Source organism: Aedes aegypti, chromosome 1 (assembly GCF_002204515.2).
Source record: "Aedes aegypti strain LVP_AGWG chromosome 1, AaegL5.0 Primary Assembly, whole genome shotgun sequence".
Lineage (NCBI taxonomy): Eukaryota > Metazoa > Arthropoda > Insecta > Diptera > Culicidae > Aedes > Aedes aegypti.
The window spans coordinates 162,010,742-162,032,536 of NC_035107.1; the positions used below are offsets into that span (position 1 = coordinate 162,010,742).

Consider the following 21,795-nt stretch of genomic DNA (forward strand, 5'->3'; position numbering starts at 1 on the left):
CATGATGTTGATGTGATATGGAATGATCCGATATGTATCGCAGTCGGCCTGTACAAATCCGCAAGTTTTAAGCATTGATAGTGACATCGAGCAACTCTGGATATTGCAGATAGTTAAAAAACAGAAAACCAGTAATAAAATAGGGAGCCGGATCCTATGCTTGGCACTTTTGATTCTCTTCGGCAGTGGGGTTTTTCGGCCACAATATGCGTCCTACTGAAGCGCTTCTTATTGCAGAGTAGACCTGTTCATATTTAAAAAAAATGTCTGGAAATCTGCCGGTCAAGCAGTATACGCAATTCTCATGCCAAGAACAATGTCTAGTCAAATTTTCAGCTCATTTGATAAAGATTTTAGTATGCTTCAAGTTGAAAATGTGTTTTTGGGCTTATTTCAAGGTTTGAAAAATCATAACTAGAATGTGGAAAATCAAAACCACTTGCTATTACCACTATTTGAATATAGCCCAAAAACACATAATTGATTTGAAGCACACCTAAATTAACTCTAAATTGAGTGAAATTTTGGCCAGAAGTTCATTTCGCAATGAAAAATCAAAGTATTGGTTGACTGGGGAGTTTCCAGACATTTTTGAAAATATGAATAGGTCTATTGCAGAGTTTCAGACCATGGATTACCTGATTTGCTCTTGTCCACAGTTGATCAGCAGAATCAGCAGAAACTTAAGTTTCCTCGTTTAATTTTGTATGGGGAAAGGCATCTAACTTCAAATCGAATTAATATTTGGTAGGCGTGATAGTCTTTATCATCACGTAAAACCGGTACCAAATATTTTTTCGAAAATAGTTCCCAGTTTTGAGAAATAATTCGTTAGATGCATTTCGCCATACAAATATTTTTCACATAGGATCGATTAAGTAAGTTAGTATACTTTTTTGACTTGAGTCTGTTTGAATAAGTTTTCGAGATTTTACGAATTTTACCGTGTACATGTGACTCCGACGATTCCGACAAACTGACAGATAGTATGGAATGCAGAATCCTGACATAAAGATGACAGATGCTGACGGATTGTTTACATTTTCTTTGCGCATTAATTTGATGCACTTCTGATGATGCTCAGAGCGGAGCGAGGCTTGTTACAAACGAATTCGTTTCCATTCATAAGTAGTCGTATTTTCTTTGTGTACGGTTGTGCGTCTCGACGAAAAAATCGAGTGTACTGCGAGATTGCTTTTTCTATTGACGGAATCCTCCTGGTGAATGTGGCCGTGTGAAAGATTGGGAAGAATGTGTTGATTTTTGGAATAAAATTTGTGAAATACACGATATAAATGAGTGCTTGCTTTCGAAGAATGTTCGCCTGGGCAATATATCGAAGAAAACTGCTCAAGTATAGTCTTATTGCAAGAGGAACCTGCAAAGTTTTGTAGGGAAAATATTTTTAATAGCTGGTTTAGTGGTGACGGGAAGAAAAAGAAGAAGAAGCTTGTCAAGCTGATTTCTCTGTGGTTGCTGTGTTCGTGAAGAAAAAATAAGTTTTGACAAAAAAGGTTCGACGGAAAAGAGTAAAAGAGAAAATTATTTCATAGCTGATGATTTCAAAATTGTTACTCGTGATAAGGGAGGAAAAGTGGAATGAAACGCAATTGAATTGCGCGATTGAAAAAGCAAAAGTCTACGAAAAAATGGTGTAATAGGAGAGAGTGAAAATAAATTGCGCCACCGCCTTTTTCCGTACCGAGAGGAAGGCTATTACTTTCGGAAGGTCCATCATCTGCAGCTGTCCCTTTTTGTAAAGGGTTTCTGTGATACTGTAACAGTTTGACGAGCTGATCCTCCTGGGTGGATTTTTGCAATCGTAGCAGGCATTTACAGCGCCATTAAAATAGGTGCTGCTGCTGTTGGTGAACGTCCATAAAATCGGATTTCTACGATAACATGTCATTGCGTCGTGACGGCCTTTCGGGCATTCGGTTTAGTGTATCTAGTTATAGATAAGAAGATTGCACAAAGAGGAAGGAAGTGCACTATTATTTGCAAATCTTGAGCGAAAATCTCAGTTCGTGGCCAATAATTGATGTAGTAAGATATTCAACACGGGGCCTACTTGGTGGTAAAAGTGTATAAGTTGGTTGCCATAGTGTTGCCGCTTCGAATGTCTGTCAGTGTGTTCGTGGCCTGCTATTAATATTTGAAAAATAGTCCTCGAGTAGCGAGAAGTAAAAAAAAAAAACAAAATCCCAGTTTACTAGGATTATACGACAACTGCCGCTGCTCACCATATAAAAAATGACCGACAAAATTACCAAATTCGAAAGGATGGCGATGACGAAGCCGGTGCCGATGAAACTATTTGCCGCATGGGAGGTGGATCGTACGCCATCCAATTGCATTCCAAGGTAAGCGAAAAATTCCTAATATGTTTTTGTTCTTCATCTAAGTATATCATTATATCATAACATGGTATGTCCAAAATATTTACAATAGGTTAAAGAGCTTCCTGGATACCATCATGACTTACTCTGGAATTTGGAGGTTTTCTCGTTCGAATTGGCCGAAACTCGGCATCTTAATGCATTCGTATAAAAAGCATATTATGGCCAACTATGAGCACAATTGCTTTAAAAAGTCCATTAAAGATCAAAACCATGCAAACCACCAAAACAGTGCAGTGCCCTAGACATGTCTCCCTAATTATTATTGCTTAATATTTTGGCTCGATATACAGATGGTCGGTGTTCAGACAAACCGGACTAGATGATATTTTGGCGTTCTAAAGATACGTTTAGAACTCCATCAGTTCTTAATTTTCCGATGCTATTTTGATGCATATGTATCATCAAATAGTTAAGTTCCACTATTACGGCAAATAATGCAAATATTTTTACATTATGAATGCTCGGAGAAGGTTTACCTGAAAACATTAAAAAGCTCTTGGTCTATTCTGTCTGAACACCGACCAGATACAGTTAGGTACAGTATTTAGCCACATACAGTAACGGACAAAACCTACTCCACTAAAAATTTCATTTTCGCTTTATTTATGTATTTTTAGCATATTTCCTTTATGATTTTGCGTTTGTAAGTTTATTTAACTAGTCAATTTTACATACATTTGCATTACTTAACATAAGTAAAACAAGTTAGCAGGAGCATAGAGAGTTTGAAAAAAGTGCGAAAAACATTGGGGTGGGTAATGTCTGTTACATTACCGCGGGGTTGACGTTGGACTACTATGGACAAAACTTCGATCAATTCTGGGTCAGACTCTAACAACAGAGGTGCAGTAGCTTTTTGCAGATGATAGGATGTTTGATGATAGATGATAGATGCTGTGAATGTGAGTATTCAATTACGTTATGGTTTTAAGGGAGATCTGTCGTTTGGTTTGGGAGTTTCGGATTTCAAAGTAAAATACTTTAAAAATCAGCGGGGTTGTGTACAAGGCACAACCGCATGACGTTAACTACGCCATGTGATTTGCTGCATTTGAATTTAAGTCAATTGTCATAATTGCAACCTTCCTTTAGTTATAATTCAGAATGTAATGGTTTGTGAATTTAGGAACAGTGAGGAGCTCTCCGTTCGGAGAAGTGTCCCGGTCATCGATATCGTCATCGCCACCGTAAATTTCAATTTATCGTATTGTCAATTCTTCTTATTCTTCTTGGCATAACGTCCTTACTGGGACAGAGCCTGCTTCCCAGCTTAGTGTTCAATGAGAACTTCCACAGTTATTAACGGAGAGCTTTCTTTGCCAAAGTTGCCATTTTCGCATTCGTATATCGTGTGGCAGGTACGATGAGACTTCATGTCCTGGGAAGTCAAGGAAATTTCAATTACGAAAAGATCCTGGACCGACCGGGAATCGAACTCAGATACCCTCAATGGCATTGCTTTGTAGCAGCGGACTCTAACCACTCGGTTAAGGAAGGCCTCTATTAGCAATTGGCAATTATTCATAACAAATCAAATATTGTATGATGCTACGAGAGGAATGAAAAGATATTAGCGCAAATGGGTGTTGAACACATTAGGAAATATTACACAATTAACTCTTAGTCTTTAGTACACATTTGTTGACCCTGCAAAGGGCCGATTGAACGGTGAGATTGGAGTAACACGGACACACATTTTGACAGCGCACATGTTGGAATCCTCCTCGTCCGTTGAGGTTTACGGTGTCGATGAAGATGTGCTTCTACGAGCGGCTTTGGTCGATTTTCTTCAATCATCTCGTACAAATCTTGCGTTGGCGCACCGATTCCTGCAGGGCCAATTCTGGAAACGCGAGTCACTTTACAAATATTGAACGATTTCACAAACCGGACGCTGGATTTGCAGCACCTTGATGATCAAGAGCTCTGTGGCACAGGTAGCGAGTAGCTGAGCAGGTTCGGCGGACGTCTTACCAGCTCGAAAGCGAAAATGGAATGAAACCGATTTCAACGAAGGAGGTATGCTTCATACCCTTAGAATAGCAGATGATGCTCCTATTCGTATTCTTCGCTTTCTGATCTGGGAAATAGGCTATACGAAATTGATGTCTTGGCAAGGGATGTACAAGATTAGCATTATGTAAATACTCTTAGGATAGCAGATGATGCTTCTCCTTTTCGTATTCTTCGCTTTCTGATCTGGGAAATAGGCTATACGAAATTGATGTCTTGGCAAGGGATGTACAAGATGAGCATTATACTTTTATTGCATCCCGACGGCACCGCAGCAGCATCCTCGGAAACATCCTCAAATTGCCGTATTGTCGATTATTCGTAATAAATCAGATATTGTATGATGCTACGAGATAAATTAAGAGATTATAGCAAGTATGTGGTAAGCACATTAGGAAATATTTCACAAATAACTCTTTAGTACACATTTGTTGACCCTGAAAATGGCCGATTGAATTGTTGAATTCGAGTAACGCGGGCACATTTTGACGGCGCACCGATGAGGTTTGCGGTGGCGGCTTCTTCAGGGTCTTTTTCATTGCGGCGGTCTTTGAAACTTGGTGGGGTTTTGCTTAAAAACTGCCTTCTTTTTTTCCTCCTTTTTCTCCTCCTTTTTCTCGGATGCGAGCCATAGCCACAGCTTCCCGGGATTTCACTTCACTCACTTGCCGACATCGCAGTTGTAGTCTCTGCCTTTTTTTTCGATCACCTGCGTTCCGTTCGTTTAGGGCTGCGATGGCGGCCACAACCATCTCATTCTTCTGTGGGCTGCTTCCTCTACTTTTTCCAGGCGGCGGCAGCGGTGATGGCTTTGGCTTCGGACGGCATCTTCTCTCGATCGGTCGACGGTCAGTTTGATTTGAGCGAAGCAAGATAAACGGGGAGGGGGGGGGGATGGTCCTTCACTATCGATGTCTGTGCCTGAGAAGCATCTGCTATCCTAAGGGTCAGAGTAAGCCGATCTGTTGCCTGCTGAGATGCGATCCAAGCGGAGAGTGAAAAGCAAATGACGTCATTTTTTTCTCTAGCACCCCTATTTATAGATTTGCTTGAAATCAACGTTCTCTTGTAAAACAGTTACTAAACTATTTGGCCAGGAATGTGGGATTCAGTAAGTTAACGACATGAACCTTTGATGGTTTGTCTTTCGATTGAGATGCTAATCAAGGAATTTCGTTAGGCCAGCAAAAAGTTATACACATTTAAAATATTTCATGCCAACATAACGCTCTTGGTTTTGAAATTCCAATTTCACTCCATTATAGAGAAGAAAGACGTAGTCCTACGTAAAAAAATAAATCCGCTACTGGAAAAAATCTTAATTTTACTTTATCCATGATTTCTTGAAAAAGATCCTCAATTTGCAAGCAGCACACAAATTTTCAGGTAACTAGTTTCATAATGGCGCGAAATATGTTTGATCCGGATGAATTATAAGTTAAGGTTTTTCATCAATATTTTTAGAAATTTCAAAACTTATTTTCCACAAAACGGCATTGTTTTGTATTAAATGCTTTGATATATCCCGAGCAAACGAGTCGGTTTCGTGTTTCATTGGTATTGTTTTTTTTTCGTTCTTTCGGTTTGCGCGCGTTTTGCTTGGCAGTGCTTCGTGAACTTAAGCATTCGTATTTTTGATTTGTGTCATCAGAGTAATTTTTTGCATGAACAACAAAAGTACTATTTTCTCGCGTCTTTGGAGTGATTTTTTTCTCAGTTTATCTGTATGCGTTATGTGAAGCTGAAAGACTATTGTGTCTGCTCAGTCATGGATAAAGGATCAATTGGTGAGCTCATTTCATGCTTTTATTTCAACTTTGTAAAAATGCACATTTAATCGTTACAACGGGGGGATGTAAATATGATTTTTTATCATACTATGAATGGTTCGTCACTGCGAGTGTCGGCATAAACTCTTATTCATAAATTTGTTTATGTTTAACATACTTTTTTCAAACATCCCTTCTACTTTAATTATTGTAATTAAAAAAAGCTGTGAATGGTTCGACACTATAAATGTAGATTTGCAAAAGATTTACTTTATTCAACAAACTTTGAAATGTTCACCACTGTAAGTGTCGGCATAGGAGTATTCTGTAGTAGTCTATAAATGGATAACTAGACCGCACGACAAAATAATTTTGGTTTTATAAGTTTATCTGCTTAGGTGTCGAAATCTCTCCCTATGATCCGGTGACAATGATATGTTGTCGTCTTTTATGTGACAATCATGAGTTCTGTGATAAAAAGTTAATTAGCCTCAAATGGAATAAGTGCAAATATGTACTTATGTGCAGCTAAATAGTTCACGTTCCTTTTCTTTACATCTACAACTACCATTGAAAAAGAGGGACATGTCAAGTTATAGATTTCTTGATTTTTCTTCTAAAGGCAAACTTTTGTCCTGCATTACTCTATATTCCATAGTAGGCCAGACCAATCCACTATAGGCCAAACACTTCCAAAATTAACAAAAATCAACCTAAAAGTAATACAAGCTCATGAAAAAATGACGACTTGTTTGGGACGACTAACAAGCATCTTTATTTGAATAAAGAATATTTGTAAAGATTATGATTTTTTGAAATTCGCTTATATTTCATATTACAAAATACATTGTACATTTTAAAAGATATCGTTCATACATTTCAAAGAACTTTTAAGATTCACTATGAAGTTTCTAAGAATAGTTGAAAATGCCTGAAAAATGTGATCATGAAGTCATAGTTCTTCAGAATGCATTGACAACTATTTATTAAAAATATTTATCGGTATTTCACAATATTTTTGCATTTGATTTTCTATTACAACTATCAAAATTCTATAAGGTAACGTTTCGCTGTACATAACCTATGACAAAGCTATATCCTCCAATAGAGCATATCATCATAGTGTCAGAGAAGCATTGACCGAAATGGAATAAGTTTAGATGAAATACATATTTGTAAATGCAATTCCACATTGCAACCCTTCAATTCAGCTTTCAAGACATTATGATCAGAAATACTTCAGCTGTAATGGAAACCTTACTTGATACGTTGAAATATTAGAGCATTCGGTTTACACCAGCATTTGGACTTCATTATATTGTTACGTGCAGGAAATTCTTATATGAGAATCATACATTCTTGTCCAGATCTAGTATATGATGGATTTTGAATTGAAATAAATCAAGCAGAATTCCTAATGCCTCATTTGTAGACGGGGTTGGTGGTCTGATGGCTACCGCTTCTGCTTCATAAGCAGAAGGTCATGGGTTCAATCCCATGCCCGTCCCTTTCCTCGTACTTTGTAGTTGTATTTCTCTCACTTGCCAGTACACTCAAACTATTCGTTCATAGCAAACGCTAGAACCAGAGACGGACAAGAAACCGTTTCCCTAACGCTTCCATTCTTCCACGCGCATGCCTTTCCTTACGCCTGATACATAGGCAGTATGCTTAACCACAAAAGCAAACCTCTCTGCCATGCCTTTCCCCCAATCCATACACTCCCGCATGTACTGGCTCAGATGCAGTGGTATATACGGTCTACGTGGGAGCCAGTATAATGCATCATCAATTCCTCCCCCTTCCCCACATTAGTCTGCATTCTGACGTGGCAAGCACCATTGTCGAAATATATAAATAGAAGATCACCAGCACTTATACACTGAGGATGCCTGTTAGTCCCAAGCAGTCATTCGATTGGTTCCTTGTGTAAGTGCAGCTGATCTGGCGATACTGGAGTAGCATCCACGGGCGGCCAATCAAGCTCAAGCTCAAGCAGAATTCCTAATGCCTCATTTGATTTCAGCGAAACTAGATGATTCATTTATGCAGAATTTAATTATTCATATGCTTCAACTACTTACATTCTCTCGACAACATCATGCTAAAGTTACCAATATTTCTGACAGTCCTTTAATAGAATCCCATAATTTTAATTTCAATTTTCTTCATTGATGACCTTTGCACCTGGGCATTTAAAGCTGTCCTTTTGTTTTTATTTTCTTTTAATATTTTATACTTCATTTATTTTCTTTTCCAACATAAGAATACGTAGATAGTTCAGGAGATTGCTTAATTCTTCTATAATCTATTAGGGAGTATCTGTGAGGAAATATTAATTCACTCTTGTGAACCATCAAATTAAAAAAACGGACAAGCTAGGGTGCAGAACCACTTGGGCACTTCCATGATTCACTTTGGCATGGAGGGTTTTTCTCGGCCGAATTGACTGCACTTTGCACTATGAAGCGCATCAATACGACGCATATTGTGGCCAAATATGAGCTCTGTAGCTTTCAAAAAACCCCACTGCCGAAGTGAATCAAAAGTGCCAACAATAGGATCCGGCTCCCTATCTATGTTCCTACTTGATTTTTAAAACTTTTGTAAAATATTGTACCAATGATTCAATCTTGGTTAAAAAATACCGGATTGATATGATTCTTTTTTAGAAAATGTCTACTAAATGCCTTTTTTGAACTAAAGTCATTGCGCTTTATATAAAACGAAGACATACCGCAATTTCAGTCGGATCATATTTCTTCAAAAGTATGCTATCTTTACCTAGATGATTTCTATAGAGCACGCATAAATCGTTTTATTGAGAGCCTCCAACAGATTCCTCTGTTATAGCCTTATTATCCATATTGAACTTGGCCACGTAGGAAATAGAAAAAAAATGAAGTTTTATTTAATTTTTAACCGACTCAATCTAGATTTCTGAATGTCGCCTTGCTCATGAACAGACCCTTGTTAAGAAGTAGTTGATTATGGCTGCTTTTGTTGTTTTAAAACCAATAAAACTCATTTACTTGTTTTTAATTAATTATGATACGTGGTTTACGGCTAACCAGCCGAGTGGAAGTTTGACAACTACCGAAAAACTAAACATTACATATACTTTGCAATAGGATTAAATGGATAAATTGGTGTGAAGTTTTGCGAAAATGTTACACGTCTTCTCGGTGAGAATCGAACTCACGACTCCCTGATCTCTAGTAACATCTGCGTCCATGAGTCCTCTCGTGGCGTAGGGGTAACGCGCCCTAACTAGAGATCAGGGAGTCGTGAGTTCGATTCTCACCGAGAAGACGTCTAACTTTTTCACAAAAATTCACATCAATTTGTCCATTTAATCCTATTGCAAAGTATATGTAATGTTTAGTTTTTCATTTAATTTGTCGATTGTAGCGAAGTTGAAAATATAGGGTTGAAAAATCGACTAAATTATCCCATGTACTCGAATCGATCTATCTCGGCCATCCGCAAATATATGCAAACACTTTTGGTAGCACATGAAAGAGTGGAGCCTAGGCTTCCACCTCAAACTTGCAGAATATAGTTGTCTTCGGTAATATACCTCAACATTCGTGATAATTCACGAAACAGTGTCGAATACTGTGTTAGTGAAAGCACACGTTTAGGCGTTTTGTTTTTGGTATCTTCTTATCTTTGATTCATAACTGTGGTATGGTTTTCCCTGCCCCATAGTTATGAATCAACGCTTCTAGGAATATGGTTGACATTTCCTTTCTTACGTACGGAAAAACTATGCTTAAGCATATTATAATTGATTGCAATACTGTATACATTTATAGTCTGGTCACGAAGGCAAATAGTGTTCTCCGTAACTGCAACTCTCTTCTTCGTTTAATCCATCTCTGATCCATATTTGTGTGCTAACCATAACTGAGTATTTGAGGGTAACTATTTCTGTTACCCTATAACTATAACTGTTATCCGATATGATGTACAGTAAAAAAAACTCAATCCATGAATAAATTTAGTGTCATTTCCATATGTTGCAAGTTACATCTTTTGATGGTAAATGAATTATGAATTGAATGAATGCACTTTTCTTGATACATGTTTGAACACAAAATTAGCCTAAAATAATAATAGGATACATATTTTGGTAAAACATGACTTGTGCCATGACGATCATCAGCATTACACAACATTATTGTTGTGGGGGTGGGATCGTCCAAGATCTATATAGCAAACCGCGTTTGTGCTGTCGGTTAGCTTTTAGCTAAAATAGTATTTTATTAGATTAATATTTCATTATTTTTACTACTACTTACAAAGTTTGGTGACCTTTCGATTTCACGGATCGTATCGCGACTCTATCGGTACCGAATTTAGGGTGCACTGTTGGCAAATTTTAGGTTACATTATTAATATTTAGGTTTAATGTACTTACAATTCTGATTTCAATATACTTCTATCCGCAATTAATTAAGTTAATCGGTTTCCACGACTGCAAACTACGCTGACGCTTGTAAATAGTATTTTTATCTAGATTTAAGTGAATATGTGTGAATAACGAATTCTCAAAGTACTAATAATAAGTAATGCATGATACCTTCGCAATCTATCGTACTTAGATGTAATTAAGTTTTAGGATAATTACTCACTTTGTATTAATAATATAGGTAAGATAATTCAAACATAACTTTGTCTTTATATTTAATTTAGCTAGGATATTTTTCTAATTCAATCCGCTCGTAATCGTAATACCACTTGCCAAAAAGCTTTATCATTGTTTTTGTCCTTCTCCGTTTCTCCAATTTCAATGACGTTCCATACGCTCAATCACTGACAATCGTTGAACCGTATACACCTAAGACCAACCAACTAGTCGGCCACAGTTGACTCAAAACGGGGGGTCTCGTCGTGACATCCCCCCTCCCGTGAACCCTGGTCCAAGTTCTGTTGCTCAGGAACTCTCGGTATGGGTTCATAATCCTTTCGCACGTCGAGAACCGCTAGCTTCACTGCTGGTCGCCGTAGAACTCCCGATGCTGTCCGCACAAGAGCTTGACGCACCCTTCCGTCGCGTCCAGGGATCACCGTTTCTATACGTCCTCTCACCCACTGGTCCCTTGCCGTTCCGCCAACCACCAGCACCAGGTCGCCTACAGCTATGTTCGGGCTTTCTTCAAACCACTTCCCTTGACGAGTGATCACTGGAAGATACTCTTTCAACCATCTAGCCCAAAATACTTGCGTAATGGATTGCGCGAGCCTCCAACCGCTCCGTAGCACCGCAGGGTTTTCTATTGGATCAAAGGGTGCCACTTTGTCCCCACTCGAAGATCCCAAAAGAAAATGATTTGGGGTGAGGGATTCTTGGTCAGCCGATTCGAGGGGTATATAAGTGAGAGGACGAGCATTGATTAGGGCCTCTGCTTCTAGTAGGGCGGTTTCTAGAACCTCGTCATCTGGAATGCGGGATGCCTCCGCCACCGACCCTAACGCTACTTTGACCGACCGGACAAGGCGCTCCCAGGCGCCTCCCATATGTGGTGCTGCTGGTGGGATGAAGCGCCACTGGGTTTTTGAACTCGTGCACTTTGCCGCTAACGAGTTGTTCCGAGCCTCTGTCTTCTCCTTTTCTAGCTGATTACTGGCGCCTTGAAAACACGTTCCGTTGTCGGTATAAAATTCTGCGGGTGGGCCACGGCGTGCAATGAAGCGCCGTACTGCCATAATGCAGGATTCGGTGGATAGGCTGTGGACTAGTTCCAAGTGTACAGCTCGGATGGTGAGACAGGTGAAGAGAGCAACCCATCTTTTCACCTGACTGCGGCCGACTCTGACCAATACAGGCCCAAAATAATCTAGTCCAACAAATGTGAAAGGACGTACGAAGGGTTGTAGCCGCGACGCAGAAAGTGGTGCCATCGCCGGCGGGTTAGGGGTGGCTCTTGAAACTCTACATATCATACAATTCTTGGAAACCTTTTGAATCAATGCTCGTAATTTGGCGATTTCGAACCGTTGACGCATTTCGTTGACGACAGTTTCTCTGTTGGCGTGGCGGAATCGGCAGTGGTACCAGTCTGTAAGAAGAAACGTGATTAAATGTTGCCTGGGAAGAATCGCTGGGTACTTAGCTTCGGCTGAAGCGAAACTTGCAGCTCCGATTCTTCCGCGCATCCGTAGCACACCGCGTTCATCTAGGAAGGGCCAATTTTTATAGATTGTACTGGCCTTAGAAACGCGTCCCGGTCGAGCATTTTGAAGTCCTTGAGAGTCCGAGAGGGTGGCGATTTCTTCAGGAAACGCCTCTGCTTGGGCTACTTTCCAGAGCATTTCTTCTGCGCACTTCAGTTCGTCTTGTTGAAGTTCTCCTAACTGCTACGTGGAACCTTTACATTTACGCCGCAGATTTTGGACATATCGCACTACAAAGGCCATAGATCGTAGCATTTTTGTCCATTTACTGAACCGTGAAGCGTCAATCATTGGGTACATCGAGAAGTGGACGTGGATGGAACGAAGTTCTTCGGTCGTTGGAGTAATTTTCTTTTGTTGCGGCCAGTGCTCTTCCGACTTACGAAGAAAGGAAGGGCCGCGGAACCACGGGCTGTCGTAGGAAAGATCTGGAATATTCTTCCACTTAGTGGCAATATCCGCCGTGTTTACACCGGAAGGAATCCATCTCCATTCGTTGGCGTTGGTGGTCGTTAGAATTTCACCAACTCGTACAGCGACGAATTTATTGTATCTGCGATGTTCGGATCGTATCCAGGCTAGCACTGTACTGGAATCACTCCAGAGGAACCTGCGGTTAATGGGATACGCATGATAACCTTGGATGGTGTCCAGTAGGCGGCTTCCTAAGATCGCAGCGTTTAGCTCCAGGCGCGGGATGGACAACGCCTTCAACGGCGCTACTTTGGTTTTGGCACCAATCAGCACCACCTGAACGCCGCTTTCAGTTTCCAATCGATAGTAAGCGACACATGCATATGCAGAATCGCTGGCGTCGACCAGCACGTGGAGCTCGAGTCGATCGAAATCTGCAGGGAATGGGGGTTGAAAATAGCATCGTGGAATACGTATATTATCTAACTGCGGAAAGTAGCGTATCCACTGCTGCCAACGGAGAAAAAGTTCTTCACCTATTTTGTCGTCCCAATCGATACCTGATGTCCAGATGTCCTGCATTAGCACCTTACCATGCACCAGGAAGTATGCAACGAAACCAAGAGGGTCAAACAGGCTCATCACCACCCTAAGCACTTCCCGCTTCGTTGGAACGTGGTTGTCGTCGAGAATTGGCATCAGGTCGTTTCTCATAGCCAAGGTATAAGTGAAAACATCGTCGGTAGGAATCCACTTCATTCCGAGCACTGATTCTGTTGTTTCTGCCCGTACGAGGGCGAATTCTTCAGACGTATTCGTTTCGATGTCCCCAGTTCGCCGGAGGACTTCGTCCTTATTGGAGAGAAAATTGCGGATTTCGAATCCGCCCCTGGAGTGAACAAACTTGACGTCCCTTACGATCTGAACAGCCTCGTCCACCGTTCTGAAGCTGTCCAAGTAATCGTCGACATAATGGTGTTCTATAATTGCAGTCGCCGCCCTTGGGTAGTGTAAAGCATGTTGTTCAGCGTTCACGTTCTTGACGTACTGAGCTGACGAAGGAGAACAGGTCGATCCGAACATTGTGACGTTGACAGCATATATTTGCACCGGATCTTGAGGATGATCGCGGAACAAGAACATTTGCGCATTTCGATCACTTGCTTGTAGCCCTATTTGAAGGAACATCTCCCTTATATCTCCGGAAACCGCCACCGGATACAAACGGAAACCACTGAGAACTCGCGGCAAAGGCGTTAGGAGATCTGGGCCTTTTATCAAGTGTGAGTTGAACGATACTCCATCGACTTTCGCTGCCGCATCCCAGATAATTCTTAATTTCCCAGGTTTTTTCGGGTTTACGACAACTCCCAGGGGAAGAAACCAGCTTTTCCGGTGATCGAAGGTGGATTGCTCTTCTTTGCTAACCTTGCGAATGTAGTCCTTTTTCTCAAATTCAATTATGTGCTCTCGTACTCGCTGCATCATCAACGGGTCTCGCTGCAGCTTCTTCTCCAAGGTTTTCATCCGCCGAAGTGCCATTGGATACGTGTCTGGAAATTCTCGGTCATCAGTTTTCCACAGAAGGCCTGTTTCAAATCCTTTTGCAGTTCGTCGCGTCGTTTCTTCAAGCAACGTCTTGCTCGTTTATCTTCCTCGGACTCTAGCTTTTCGGTCGGAGCAACAACCCCACAGTTCTCGAATGCGAAGTAGTCTCGCAACTGTACGTTGAGCAGGTCGTCGGAGGACGGCTGTGCGGCAGTGTGAAAGTTGACTCTAACTCTTGGTACGGGGTTTGTAGACGAACTACCATAGATTGCCCATCCCAAACGGCATTTGGCTGCAATAAGATCGTATGGTCCTCCTTCACGCAACTTTAGCGGTACTCCAAGTCGAAGATTGTCTAAACCAATGAGCAGTTTTGGTTGCACGAGATCATAATCTTCCACCGGCAGGCCTTTGAGATGAGGGAAACGGACGCACCGTTCTCGGTAGTTCAGGCTTTGGGTTGGTAGTAGACACTACACGTTAATGCTTCCAGTGGGCTATTTGCCCTTTGAAGGAAGCACCACACTAGACAACGGACTAGCATGCAACGCCCAGTGGCACAGTCGGAAAACATTTCTTTGGAAAAGTTTTTCAGCCTGAGACGGGAATCGAACCCACACTCCGTAGCACGATGCGGCTAAATGCCTCGGTAACACTAACCGCACGGCTAAGAAGCCCACGAGCGGTTAGTAGCAAGCAGCTAACTGTGCGTGCATGACGAAGATCATAACGTGTACCACTATTTTTTCCTGCTATTTGCAGGCTGACTTCCTGAGATTTTGATTCATCGCGTTTTATATCCCCCGTCCACTGGAGCGTGAGAGGCCTTGTCGGACCGGTAACGCCGAGCTCCTTCGCGACTTTCTCCTCCAACATCGTAATTTGTGATCCTTCATCAATGAACGCGAAGATCGTCACACTTTTCCCCTTTCCGTGGAGGACTACGGGTAACACTCGAAAGAGTGTCCGATATTCTTCAGATGAAGTCTGGCTCAACGATACGTTCACCGAGTGCGAAGAACTGGGAGGAGTAGACGGCGAATGAAGAAGCGTGTGGTGTTTCAAGTGGCATCCTTCGCTACCACAACCTTGCCAAGATTTACATGGCCACTTTCCGTGGTTGTTCAGGCACGTTCTGCACAAACCTTTGTTTTGCACTAACTTCCATCGGTTATCTACAGTCAACTGCTTGAACTTCGAGCATTCTGCCACCCTGTGGCCTTCGCGATCGCAAATCGCACACGGCTTCGGTGCTTTGCGGCTACCGCTGTTGGCTAGCTTGAAGGTTGATTTTTCTTCGGTGGAATGCGTCTGTATTCTGACTCTTTCTTTCGCTCGCTGATGTTTACCGTCGTTTAAGTCTTTGAACAACCCTGGAAGTTCAAAACTGACCTCACTGGCTGCCTTTACCAGTTTGGACATGAACTCACCGAACAGCACAATTGTAGCCCGCGGTTGTTGACCTTTGAAGACGGCCCAATCCATTCTCATTGGCCCTGGAAGCTTTTCTACTAGTTCCTGTAGAAGCATCGGGTTTGAAAGATGTTCTCCTTGTTGCGCAGCTAGCAGATGATCAACGAAGTTTTGGACTACCAGTCCGAATTCGAGTATCGTTTCCGGCCGATCGTGTCTGGGTCCAGGAGTCTTTCTTATCTTCTCGTGGAGCGAACGAATCAATAGTTCTGGACGTCCATAGAGCGTTCGCAATGTCTCAATTACGTGCGGCACGTTGGCTGGAAGCAAAAGCCTGCTTCGAACCGCCTCTCGAGCATGGCCTGTGAGGCATCGTTGTAGACGTACCAAATTCTCTGCGTTTGAAAACCCGCATGCAGCTGTAGATTGTTCAAAGGAGGTAATGAACATCGGCCAGTCGGTAGGGTTTCCGTTGAACGATGGCAGATCTTTACCAACAACCTGACGCGCGGCTATCTTTTGGGAGTTTAAAACGCCATCATCCAAAACCGTTTCTAGGGGATTGCGTACTGCACCGGAAATGACTCCTTCTCGAGTAGCGTCAAAGTTCGGAAGAGAGTTCCGATATGGAAATGGTAGTTCCGTAGCAGGGGTGAGTAAGCGATGGGAGAACGATTTGGGTCCCGGTACTGGCTCATGTTGTACGGGCGTGCTCCACACTGGAGCTTGTTGATGCATTTGTCTGATCTGATCACCAGAATCGGAAGGCGGTAGTCCAACGTGATGGTTCACCGCTGGAATAGAATATGTCTTAACGAAGTTTGGAGGCTTTGCAGGAGAAAACGATCGAGGATCACGTAGAGGGTGCGACGATGCGATGTATTGCTGGAATGGCTCTTTTACCGTTACCGAATGGACTTCTCGAGGAATTACAGTTCTCGGAAGTGGGAGCTTCTCATCAATTACGGGTGCTGCTTGAGCCCGAAACCCCGGTCGAAATGTGTCCAAAGGCCGAATATTCCTTGCTTCTTGGTACGAGGGTTGTAATGGAAAGTCATGCGTTTGGGACGAACGCACTCCGGTTTGCAAAGGTTGTGCCATGGCATTTGAGACCTCTCCCTGTTGTTCGTTTGGGGCCGGGAGAAGGGGATCACTTGGCGCCCCTGTAATGTTCTCCTCGGTCATCCCTCCCTGTGGATGAGCTGTCAACCATTTTGATATCTTTTCAACCGAACTTGTCGTAGACTCCAGCACACTTCCACGCTCGGATATCTGCAAAAGAATCTCGTTCCTTTTCTCCAATGACTCTCGACGGATCGATTGCTGCTTCGCCAGTCGCTCCCTACTTGCTTCTAGTGCTCGCTGTCGTAATCGGGCTTCTTCCTCCAACAATTTCTTCTTCTCAGCTAACTGTTTTTTCTCCTCTTCAAGCTCGAGATGCTTGAGTTCTTGTTCCTCCTCTAGCTCCTTCTGCTTCATCCGGGCTTCTTCCTCTGCCAATTCCAGTTGCGCTTTTACGACAGACGATCGGGAACTAAAACTACGGACTGACGATATTTTGCTGCCCTTTTGGGAAAGAGCGCCTCCCACAGACGGGTTAGTGAGCTGATTACCTTTCGTTTTTGACCTCAATACTCGTTGGATACCAGTGGCTCCCGTTCCACACTGCTTACAAATGAAAGGACGACTTCGACTAGCTTCGCTAATTCCAGCGCATCGAAAGTGCTCCCATTGGCGACACTGGTCACAGATGATCATATGAGCGTCCGCGGAGTCCGTTTCGTGGCACGTCTTGCACTGGTACATCGATTGGTCGTGATGTCCTGTCATATCGATTACCCACGTACAAACTTTCTAAAAGATTGTTGTGGGGGTGGGATCTATATAGATAGCAAACCGCGTTTGTGCTGTCGGTTAGCTTTCAGCTAAAATAGTATTTTATTAGATTAATATTTCATTATTTTTACTACTACTTACAAAGTTTGGTGACCTTTCGATTTCACGGATCGTATCGCGACTCTATCGGTACCGAATTTAGGGTGCACTGTATGAATTGGCAAATTTTAGGTTACATTATTAATATTTAGGTTTAATGTACTTACAATTCTGATTTCAATATACTTCTATCCGCAATTAATTAAGTTAATCGGTTTCCACGACTGCAAACTACGCTGACGCTTGTAAATAGTATTTTTATCTAGATTTAAGTGAATATGTGTGAATAACGAATTCTCAAAGTACTAATAATAAGTAATGCATGATACCTTCGCAATCTATCGTACTTAGATGTAATTAAGTTTTAGGATAATTACTCACTTACTACACTTACTTAATACACTAATATACTACACTGTATTAATAATATAGGTAAGATAATTCAAACATAACTTTGTCTTTATATTTAATTTAGCTAGGATATTTTTCTAATTCAATCCGCTCGTAATCGTAATACCACTTGCCAAAAAGCTTTATCATTGTTTTTGTCCTTCTCCGTTTCTCCAATTTCAATGACGTTCCATACGCTCAATCACTGACAATCGTTGAACCGTATACACCTAAGACCAACCAACTAGTCGGCCACAGTTGACTCAAAACGGGGGGTTTCGTCGTGACAATTATTATTTTGCAAATTCGCCACTACTATCTGTGCTACATCAATCCGTTGTGATGATAATGATGTGAAAAGCAAATTGTTCAACCATCGCATCGCATAATGCGGAAGCACGAATAACCCCCCGGTTCTCTTCAACTAGTTCATTGACCACTTGCAGCGTATGTGACGAGACGACGACTATGAAGATCGGACGGTGGCTACCGCGCGAAAACCGCGTTCGAGTTTGTATCTTTCTCAATTTCAATAACCAAGTGCAATCGAGTGGTTGTTGGAATGAGATCACGGAAAAATGCCACAAACTCCACACATCGATCGATTGCAAAAGCATCAACAAATTCCAATGTTGTTTTCTTCAATATCAATTGCCAACTTGTTTTTTTTTAATTTTAGTCGATTCACTGCTAGTGAAAGTACACATTTTGTATACGTAATACTTTTGTTTATATATAAAATGACTATGTTTCAATTAAATTTATCAAACCCGTAGACGCATATACCGTTTTCTTCTTCTTCTTTATGGCGTTACGTCCTCACTGGGACAAAGCCTGCTTCTCAGCTTAGTGTTCATATGAGCACTTCCACAAGTATCAACTGAGAGCTTACTATGCCAATGACCATTTTTGCATGTGTATATCGTGTGGCAGGTACGAAGATACTCTATGCCCTGGGAAGTCGAGAAAATTTCCAACCCGAAAAGATCCTCGACCGGTGGGATTCGAACCCACGACCCTCAGCTTGGTCTTGCTGAATAGCTGCGCGTTTACCGCTACGGCTATCTGGGCCCCGTCACAACCTTCTATTTACCAGTTCTGGAATCGTCGCTCTTAATAATTATTTAGATGAATTTCACCCAAAATTTAAGTGGAAAAACCTCTGATGAATTATTTTCATTTTGGCAAAAAATGAAAGGGTAGGGTCTAAGCTTTTATATGGAGGATGTTCTAGAGATACTGTTACTCGCGGTAAGATTGATTAGTTTCTTAAAACAAGTATTGGCACCCATCGCTCATGATCATATACTGTATTTTGTTTTCCGAGAATTTGAAATATGTGTAACAATACTTCAATTGATATTTTTATATTTTCGATTTGAGGATGCTAAGTTATTCGCATTTGTGAATGATCTCATACCGAACAGAGAGAAATTAAAGGCATATAACATCGGGCACATAAACGAGACAGTTTGTGACAAATGCGGTTTATCTGACACCAACGAACATCGCATCAAGCAATGCCCTAAAGCCAAAATGATCTGGAACTGGTGCTCGAATGTAGTAAGACAAAATATGAATGTTTATTTTAATGATATTAAAGATATTCTGCAGTTTAAAATTCCAAAATCATCGAAGCAGTTGAAAGCTGCTCTTTGGTTGACAGCTAAAGCGATCGAATTCAATTTGAGGGTTCATGAACCAAATCTGTTCACGTTCAAGAAAGAAATTCGAGAATTGAGATGGAATAACAGAAATGTTTTCAACGCGGAATTTGGAAGGTTTTTAAATATTTGTTGATGGTACTATGGTAGAAGAAGTAGGTAGAATAAGAAACAAGAAATGTAACACGAACAAATATTAGATAGTAATAAATATATTTTGAAAAAAAAAAAAAAAAAAAGTTTGAATAACATTGATCACCCATGTACACAATGCTTGGTAATATGTGAATGCCAAACTCTTTTAACTGATTTACTTTTTAAATCATTTCAAAATTAATCATACCTTCAACCGTGGAATACGTCCATAGGTAGGCAATTTCCTGACAAAATGCTGCATCGTTTACAATAAGAGTAAAATTTTGACATTAGAATCGTTTTTGGTAATAGTATTTTAAGGAAAATAATTTCTTCTTGCTTATTTCATTTGGCACGAGGCATCAGTAGTGTCATTCATAAGAAAAGCATGCATTGAAAATGTTTCCGCAAAACGCTCCCTTAGTGTAGGTAGCTCCAATAGTGAAGGTAGAAGGATTTAAAATCTATCGAGTAATACGTTAAAATTGCATATTTCATGATTTCATGATCATGTTTCAGCAGTTTTCCCTTAGGTGCACCACTAATGGTACATTTGCCCTATACTAACGGTCCTTTTTTCAAATTAAATATTACGCAACACTCCGTGTTGGGTTTTAATAAAATGCGTCTAACAGGTCTGTTCGAAATCTATTGAGATGTATGCTTGAGTCCTTCAATTTTAAACAATTTAAAAAAATCAGACTAAATTTTTAATTTAAAATTGTAAAAATCCGTAGTGTGAACAGCCCTGCTAATTGCAGTTATAAAAGAAGAAGACACGTGATAGTTTTTCGGACAAGATATTCAAATTGTGTGATAATGAATCCTTGAGCTTGCTTATTTTGACTTTAATTGTTATGTGAAATTTAATTTCGTAGCATTATGCAAGTTATTGGAATTTATAAAAAGTTGCAGTTGTTTTGTACTATTGCTTTTAACTCGTGAACTTGACATTTTTACACTGAAGAACAGTGCTATGTATGGACATGATCGAACATGTGAAATTTTGTCTCGCTTTGGAGCACAACACATTTGGTCAGTATAGTGTACATACATTCCAAATGCAAATGGGACAGCTGAGCTTGGTTCATCCAGTGTTTACACTTGGAAAAAGACCTTGCCTCTTCAGTCCATGCGTGTTTCCCGTCAAAAAATCATCTACTGTCTTACAACGTCTTTATAGATGTGTCTGTATGTAACAATAAAAAAATAATTTCTATATATAAATTCGCCTTTGGGACGGTTCAAATATGACGTCCATCGTTTTTCGGGATTCCTAGACCCCCCCTCCCCCCTGTGTCACGCTTTTTCCAATACCTAATACACGCACTGTCACACTTTCATAGACCCCCCCCTCCCCTAAATGATGGACGTCATTTTTGGATGACCCCTTTTGCGTTTAGTGCTTGTTCCGTTCTATATTTTTTGTTGATGGCATTGAAATTCTTTGCGTTGGCGATGTTGAAGATTTTGAATGTTTTGATTTGATAAGTGTATAAGTGTTCATCACACCCAAATTGAAACTGATATTATTTTTTAGCTTTGTATGTTATGAGAAAAAAGAATTCTTCCAATTAAGAACCGACACTTTTTGATTTCAAAATAGCAACGAATCAACATTATGTTATACCGCTGCTCCTAAATTGAACCTTATGTTGCAAGGCCTGCCCAACCTTTTTGAACCGCGGGCCAAATCTCAGAAACAGTTTTTGGTGGCAGACAATTTTTTTTGTAGTACAAAAAAGAGTTTAAGGGTTTACGAAACTTACTCAGACTTACGTCAGTGAACCGTATAGGACTCTGGCCCTGGAAGTTATTCTAGGATTCTGATAGATAAATGTCCTAGATTCAGTGAGAGTGCAACGCAAGGTCTTGCGAGAATCTTGCCTAGGATTCAATGGAAATCATATACAGGTATGTTCCGTTTTTATC

At 40.9% G+C, this 21,795-nt stretch overlaps 1 protein-coding gene across 4 annotated transcripts in view; it reads left to right on the top strand.

Annotated features, from left to right (window-relative positions):
• Window positions 1-1,072: 1,072 nt before the first annotated feature.
• LOC5578696 (phosphofurin acidic cluster sorting protein 2) overlaps window positions 1,073-21,795 on the top strand; it is a 94,676-nt gene continuing 73,953 nt past the window's right edge. For 2 of the 4 annotated variants that reach the window (XM_001657045.2, XM_021852887.1), the window contains exon 1: window positions 1,073-2,363. In XM_001657045.2, coding sequence (XP_001657095.2) covers window positions 2,254-2,363 — 110 coding nt within the window. In that variant the 5' untranslated portion in view covers window positions 1,073-2,253. The remainder of the gene's footprint in view (window positions 2,364-21,795) is intronic. The other 2 variants (XM_021852872.1, XM_021852881.1) reach the window with 2 other exon arrangements.